The sequence below is a fragment of the Mchenga conophoros genome, linkage group LG10 (assembly GCF_057382185.1).
Source record: "Mchenga conophoros isolate Kocher_MC1m ecotype Shallow Benthic linkage group LG10, M_conophoros_male_GT1.1, whole genome shotgun sequence".
In the NCBI taxonomy this organism is placed as follows: domain Eukaryota; kingdom Metazoa; phylum Chordata; class Actinopteri; order Cichliformes; family Cichlidae; genus Mchenga; species Mchenga conophoros.
This window is the reverse complement of record NC_140535.1, coordinates 11,174,269-11,181,932: the sequence shown is the minus strand read 5'-3', so window position 1 is coordinate 11,181,932 and position 7,664 is coordinate 11,174,269. Positions and strand designations below refer to the sequence as shown.

General features: G+C 39.7%; 1 protein-coding gene across 1 annotated transcript; it reads left to right on the top strand.

The window, feature by feature from the left end:
- The first annotated feature begins 3,900 nt into the window (after positions 1–3,900).
- On the top strand, positions 3,901–5,356 carry LOC146565401 (endonuclease domain-containing 1 protein). The gene is made up of 2 exons (XM_085287921.1): positions 3,901–4,229; positions 4,451–5,356. Exons 1-2 carry the CDS (start codon positions 3,933–3,935, stop codon positions 5,057–5,059), a joined length of 906 nt encoding a protein of 301 aa, XP_085144047.1. The 5' UTR covers positions 3,901–3,932; the 3' UTR covers positions 5,060–5,356.
- Positions 5,357–7,664: the final 2,308 nt, after the last annotated feature.

Below are 7,664 nucleotides of genomic sequence, written 5' to 3'. Positions count from 1 at the left end.
GTAGAGGAGATATTTAAATCTCTCCACAGCTGTAAAATAATCTTCGGAAGCAGAGAAATTGGTTATACATGCGTATTTATGCATAAATAGACTGGCGACTCGTTTACCCTATATATATATATATATATATATATATATATATAGGGTAATATATATATATATATATATATATATATATATATATATATATATATATATATATATATATAGGGAGGGAGAGAGAGAGAGAGAAAGAGGGAGAGAGATATTACACCAGTATGACATATCTCATGTGTTCTTGTTACAACATTTTTCCTCCCCCAAAACACTGAAAAAAAAACCCGCAAAGGCTCACAGAAGCACAGTTTCAGTGTGTACCGTGTAAGGGCTCAATACCCGCGGTGTTGTCTTTCTGGGTGCGCTGGAAAGTGAAGCAGAGTGAAATGGTGACAGAGAGGCTAGCCAGCGTTGGCTGAGCTCAAATGTCAAGTGACAGGATAACTGAGGGGAGGTGGAGCTACAGCTTTTGGTTCATGAAGGGAGGGTCTTGTCTTTGTGGCTTTAACAATGCAAAGCCACCGCTCACTCCTCTCCGCTCGTTTCACCCGTCGGCGACCAATAACGAGCAGGCAGACCTCTCAGCTGCGAGTGAAAGTGAGAGGCAGAGATGAAGAGGACGAGCAGCCAGACAAATGTAAAGAGTGAAAAGGTGGAATCAGACTGCTGGAAGATTTTTTTTCTTCCTTTCCCCCCCTGAAGTGCCTTAGCAACAGTCCCTGATCAGCTCAAAGTCTATTGGTCAGGGCTCAACCCCATGTGGGTGTTTGGACCAATGAGCGGTCTTTGCTGCAGAACTAAGCGGGGAAAGTCTCACAGGCTAGCAATACCTGCTAAATTGTGCCCCCTGGCGGTTCAATGAAGGTCTACAATCTGTTCTCAAGTGGATGGGAGCATAAACTCTCAGTCCTGTAACTTTTTTTCTTCTTTGCAGTCTTGTCTGTCATCTTCAAAGTAGTTTGTGTAAATGTGGATGTAATTTAAACTTTGTGATGCATTAGTTTACCGTGACTATAACGGAGCAATAATACACTGATGCACAAAGTGGAGAAACAAAAGCAAAGACTGGAAATTAAAAACAGTTTGTCATCATATGACCATATATAAAAACGTGATTTCATGCAGTTATCATGAGAGAGGGCACGAGGAAACAAAAGAGACGAGTCTGTAGTGCCTCCATGTGGCTAATATGCAGTATTACATAATGGCAAAACTGCTGTACGTTAGAGCAGTTTGATGCTATAAATGCATTATCACTAGTAAATATATGTGTGTCTATGTTTTATGGAATCACTCTTGTTTTTAATATGATTGTGCAAACATTTTTAACTACTTTATTTTTGTATTTTTTATGTTTGTTTAAAACAGGTCTGTCTTGTAAATGAGACATTGAGTCTCAGTGGGATTACCTGTATCATAAAGGTTAAATAAATATGTATTTAAAAGTGTGTCATACATTGAATTGCTTTAATGTACTGCATTATATATTTATTCATCAATGATAAGCCATCATAAAGCACTTCATTTGTAATTAAATTACTCAACAGCCATACACAATCTTCCTGTATTCTGATCACATGTTCATTGCCTGTCTGAGCATCATTGAAACAGTGATGCTTCATGTTTGTAAAGAACTTTGTATGAAAAGTACTCTTGCCCTCTTTGATCCACCCCAAGAGACACACAGACATGCAGTCAGGCAGGCGGAAGGATGCCTGCTGGCTGAGATCTAGCACTGTTTCAAAAGCTTTTTTTTTTTTAACAGTATCATTTTTGGCTGATAAGATTCTCTGTTAAATGGGTTTCTCTGCTGAGCTAGAGCCTTGTTCAAAATTCACAATCTGACAGCACAGTTTCATCACACTGACCATTTTTCTATGAAGGGAACCAGACCGGTACTTTGGAGTTTCTGTTTCCCTCGAAGAGCAGCAGAGGGCAGTGGAGCCGGGACTACACACTTGGTCTGGATTTATAATTTTAATTGGTAAAAATGCTGACAGCTGAAAAATGTCCGTTCACATAACTGCATCATCAGCCCCGGCTACATAAGTTATGATTGTCATAACTCAAGATTAGATCAGAGAGGCAAGCTGGTCCCTCAATGAATAACAACACTCAGTCACTCAAATTGACTTATTAGGGCAGTGAAGGATTGTTGCTCCGGCTAATTTGACAGTTTCCATTTGCATAACACCGACTTTGGCAGAGGGCAGTATGGACAGCTCCACAAACTCCCGCCGCTGACGTGTAGCTCCTTTTATTTGCTTTGCATCGCACATTATTTACATGTGTGGTTCCCATCACTTCATATTGGACATACCCCGAAAGCCTAAGTGTGTTCATTTGAACTGATTTTAATGAGAGAGAAAAAATCAATACACTTGTCTATATTTAAAATATGAATATGAACGAACATTTTCCATGAATTGCTCTTTTTGTATGCTTTTGTATTGCTATAACAGAATCCGTCACCATCTAGCTCCTTGGACTGGTATTTTGAGATAATTCAAATTGTCATAAAAAAAGGCAGCTTACAGTAAATGTCAAAGCTTTTAGACGCCTCAGCTGCACATCCGTAACTTTGAGCTTTTCACACACTTTCCAGTTCTTTCCATCTGCAAAAGGTGGGTACAGGTAACCCTGAATCAAATGTTAATCTTTATCCTAGCATGGTTAATTAAAGCAAACAACCTCTGACGGGACACGTGGGCGGTGGCTTGATATGTTTATGAGGTGGAAAACAGGCTCAAGTGAGCTTGATAAGGAGAGCCTGTCATCAAATACTGGCTGACAACAAGTTGGATGAAGAAAAATATACAGTAAAAAATAAAGAATATGCAATATAGGTTCAAAAGCTGTTATTATAAGTGAGAGGACAAAGAGGAAAAAAAAACTTTGGAAAAAGGACGCCGTCTTCAGATGGATTACTCGCTCTGTACACAGTGAGCTGCCAAAATAAGTGCCGAAGCCGTTTTGGCAGAACACTGAGCCATTTGCTAAGAAATACTTGCACTGTACTGCAAGGGAAGTTTCTTGAGTTGCTATGAAGTACTTTTGCTCCAGTGTCCTCACAAAACTTGCATTTCGAATTTTTTATTCTTGGCTATATGTATTAAAAACAATACCATCTTTGGTACCAAAGCTTATAGACACTCGATTATCCTTGTCCAAGTCATTATGCTCTAGTTTAACTATTGTTTTCAGCTATACAGGAGAATGACATAGTTACCAAGTGTCACTATGTAGCTGAATTTCCATCCTTTATCTGTTCATGCCTCTGGCTTATCCATGCTTCACGGTGAGTAGTACTTTACTGCGAAACGTGTATACGTAGTGCCTTTTTCTGGACTGTGAGCCTTTTGTTCATCGCCAACATAGATTAGATGGATTTGCATTTTAGGATTCCTCCAGTAGCATCTTCCTGAATACATTCCAGTGTCCTCTGTTTCATTATCGTTCAGCAGACCTCGGGCTTATGCGAGAGTGAATACCAATTACAGTTTTTCTTGGGAAAAATAAGTCATTGTGACATCCTAGCTATCCTCTTTGAATTTATTTGATTAGGCCATCAGTATGATATTGGCCTCTGTCTCAAAAATCAAGCCACGACTTCATTAAGAACATTAAAAAAGTTTTGATAGTTAGCTTAAAAGTCAATATAGCTGATGCACTTAACCTAACCACAACAGGTCCATAAGCTTTAAACACTGTATGTTTGACCTATACTGCAGCAAACCTGCATATCAATGCCACCATCCATTAGAAGGCCTGTCGTTGGCGCACACACTTCCTGCTTTGCCTATCTGCTGTGTTACATTTAAATCCTAACCGTACACCCTACGCTGTCATAGTTCTGCAGAGAGCACAGTGCGAGACATTGAAGAGACACGTTGACCATGGAGATCCTGCAGCTGCCTTTAGTTTGTGCTCTTATAATCAGTAGTCTCACATCAGCAACAGTTGTTCAAGATTTTAATCATGTGGAGAGATGCAAGGACTCCCTCTATATGGGGACTCCGCCGCGGGGTTTTGTCGACACCAAACTGAAGAAGATCTGCCAGCGATATGCTGACAAACCCCGTTATGTGACCTTGTACGATCCTTCTAAGAGGATCCCAGTTTACTCGGCTTATACCTTCAAGAAAACTGAGGGAGACAGACGTGTGGACTACCCCTGGATGTACGAGCCACAGGTTAGTGTTTCAAAAATACTTTTTTTTTCATTCATTAATCCTTGAATTTTAACCATTGCCTAATGAGATATTCCACACTTGTTAAAAAAGAAGCTTTCAAGGAAGCCAAAATTGGAAAGAAAAAGGGACATAAAGGCCTTGCATAAAGAACTTTTATTGGGTATCTTGTGCTATTTCTTGGCATGTTAAAGACTGCTTTAAGTTTTATTTCATTTCCCCAGCTGGCAGAGCTCGATGGCAATGGGAACATGTTGCCCTTCCCAACTGGCTACCTGCACATGAAGTTTGAGGACAGCCAGGCAGTGCTGGATGACTACTCTGATGTGGTTCTTTATGAAAGAGGTCACCTGAACCCAGACCAGCATCAGTCCAGTCCACACGACCGCGCTGCCACTTACACACTGACCAACGTGGTCCCAGAGATACGAGAGTTTAACATCGGGCCTTGGCGAGAGTACGAGGAGCGGATCCGGGTGCGCCTTAACAACTTCTGCCGTGGCACTGCCTACATTGTCACCGGAGTGACCACCAGGGGCAACATGATCCGTCGCAACAATCAGAACCGCGTGGCCATCCCCGAAGATGTGTGGTCTGCTTACTGCTGCACCGAGTATGACCGCAACGCGCCCCATGACGTTCGCGTTCTCTTCCCATCCCATGCAGCCCTAGCCAAAAACGCCAAAGAGGGCAACAGCATCCACGAGATGACAGTCCTGGAGCTTGAAATGTTTCTGAGAAATAACATCGAAGTCGACACCAACCTTCAGATCTTCTACGACAACTGTGTCTCTCCCTCACCCCTTCCTCTTTATCTGCAGCACACCATCTGAATGCTATCTCAGCTACATCCTCTGTGTGCATATGGGTTTATGTAGCCTAACAGCAGCCATTAACAATAATAAAAACAATGATAGCAGAAGTAAGGTAATTCAAATTTTGTCCTGCAAGATATTATCTAAGAAAGGAGTCCGTATCAGAATAAAATGAAATGTTCTTCATTCAATAAAAATGTTCTGGGTGATGGTTTTCAGGCTTTAGAGGAGGACTACTCTATTTAGAAAAGGATTGCAATACAGTTATGTAATCTTGTGTGGAAGGCTATGGGAATTGGCTCATTTAATAAATTGTCCTAATCTAATATCCCAAACTGAGTTTGTGTTGCTTTTGTGTAAAATACTAATCTTTGAACCCCACTTTCAAAAGTATATGGACACATTTGCGTAAAAAGTTTTCAATAAGGCTATCATTAACTTTGGCATTAATCCGGATGCAGATACATGAACTTTTCAAAAAGGATTCTTTACCCGAATCCTAACACTGAATACTGCATGTCATATCCAACTGCAATGAAAACAACTGGAATACATGATTTTGATGTTCTCAAGAATTATAACACAAATATCTGCTCCTGGACAGATCGCGGCACTCATTCATGGTGTAGAGGGAATTTTTCAGCTTTTGCAGAGGCATTCATTATCAGACTGCTCTTGTTTTAAAGCTGACAGCAAAAAGAATCAGAAATGTGCTTTCGGACATAAAGGCTCCTCTTACACTACAACAGCTGTCCACTGGAGTCATTTACTTGAAATTCTTGTAAAATGCCAAAGAAAGGGTGTTGTTAGATCAGAAATAGCCTCCCTGTGGTATATTGTGGAGCAAGTTTCATTGTCTGTCCAGATATAAAAACTGGATTTGACTTTTATGGGTGTCTGTTGGGTTTTAGTGTCTTTAATCGGTTAGTTAACCTACAAATAATAAAAGACTTTTGAATATATATATGTTTTTTTAAACCCACATTTGTAGTAAAGTTCTCAAATTGAAAACCAGAACTATAACAATCTAAATTTGATCATTCTGAGGACATTCAAAAAACAAGGCAATGCTCTGTCTTTGTGTTGGTAAAGATATCCTCGTACAAGATGCCCTTTAAAAAAAAGTTTTGATGTGTTCTCTATAATTTCTAGCTCAATGCTGCCATCTAGTGTAGAGAAAAAAACTTAGGGTTCAGAAAACATCATCCAAGTGAGTATATTCAGAGAGCAAAAGACCTGACATTACATTAATGTGCATCTAAACAGCTGTGATATGTATTTATGAATTATACTAAACCTTGTGGGGTGTATTCATTAAAGCAGTTGTTAAAGTATAAATAAGGATGTGGTGTTTGAGATAAAAGAAATGATGAAGATGATGTTTAGTAAACCTGTTAAATATATTGTATACCAGTTTGAGTTCTCAGGCTTTTCATTATGGAATTCCTATATATTGATCTAAAACTGTTGAACACGGAAGCCTGTACACAGCTGCAGGAAGCATTATGCGCAACAATGATCTGTCCTTTTTGTTTGTCCACTGTAAAGATTTCGAGGTGTTTCACTTACAGTGCCAAAAGTGGAATTGGAAAAAAGATGATCAGTTGATTGGAGAATAAATCTGACGGGGGAGATGTAAAAATAGGAGCAACAAGTTCTTAAACCATTTACTGACCACTGATACCAAAGAAATTTACCTTTGGCAAAGGAGGTTTTATTTTCACATAAGGACCTGAATGAATGGAAAGCGTTCCGCTAGCTTTATCCAACTAAAGTAGTGCATTAGTCTGGTGTATTTGCTGTAATAACAAATTATTGTGTACCAGCAGCTGAATAAACAGATGAGAGGACAGTTCCTAGCATGAAACCCTCACTGCCAAGTTATGCCAGGCTTTGAAATTAGAATTATTTGGATGTGAATGAACTGAACCACAATCAGAGCTCAGTTTGTGTTCATTCCTGTTTATTTAACATAATGATGAGTAGCCTTATACTTTTAAGAAGAAGGTTTCATCAGCTATTGATGGCGTGGTGAGACTGGAAGCATTACTGCAAAAATGAACCAGAGTTTTTTTTTCCTCCAAATGGCAGACTAACAGTAGGACATTTCCACGAGGATCCGAATATTACACAGAGCCATATCTCTGCTTGATGAGCATTCTGCAAAACCAAGTCAGCGAAAGGCAATGATTTTTACACCATGTGTGCTGGATAAGCATTGGTTTATCTACCAGAATGCACAGAATTAGCTGGAGCTCTAATTTTGGTGCATGTGTGGCACGGCTTGGCAGTGTTGTGGCAGAGCTAAAACATGTCAAAGAATTGTGTTTTATTTTTTGACTCGGGTACTATGCTGCCACACACTGTAATCTATCATAATGAAAATCTTCTTTGCAACTAAGAAGTAATATGATGGTTATGATAGTCTCATCATCATTATGTTTGAATAAAGCAGAAATCAGGGTTGAAGAAGGTAGAGGCTGTGTGATGTAGTTGGGGAATGAGAAATGAGCAGGGAGGGAGACACTGAAGGTTGGTTTTAAGGTATATGACGAATAAAGAGTCCTTAAAGTTGGAGACACTCCATTCTATGTCCCCAAGGGATGGGAAAAAGCACATTACC

Coding starts and splice junctions, on each gene's coding strand:
- LOC146565401 (XM_085287921.1), top strand. CDS start 3,933: ATGGAGATCCTGCAGCTGCCTTTAGTTTGTGCTCTTATAATCAGTAGT. Junction 4,230..4,450: donor CCTGGATGTACGAGCCACAG/GTTAGTGTTTCA, acceptor TCATTTCCCCAG/CTGGCAGAGCTCGATGGCAA.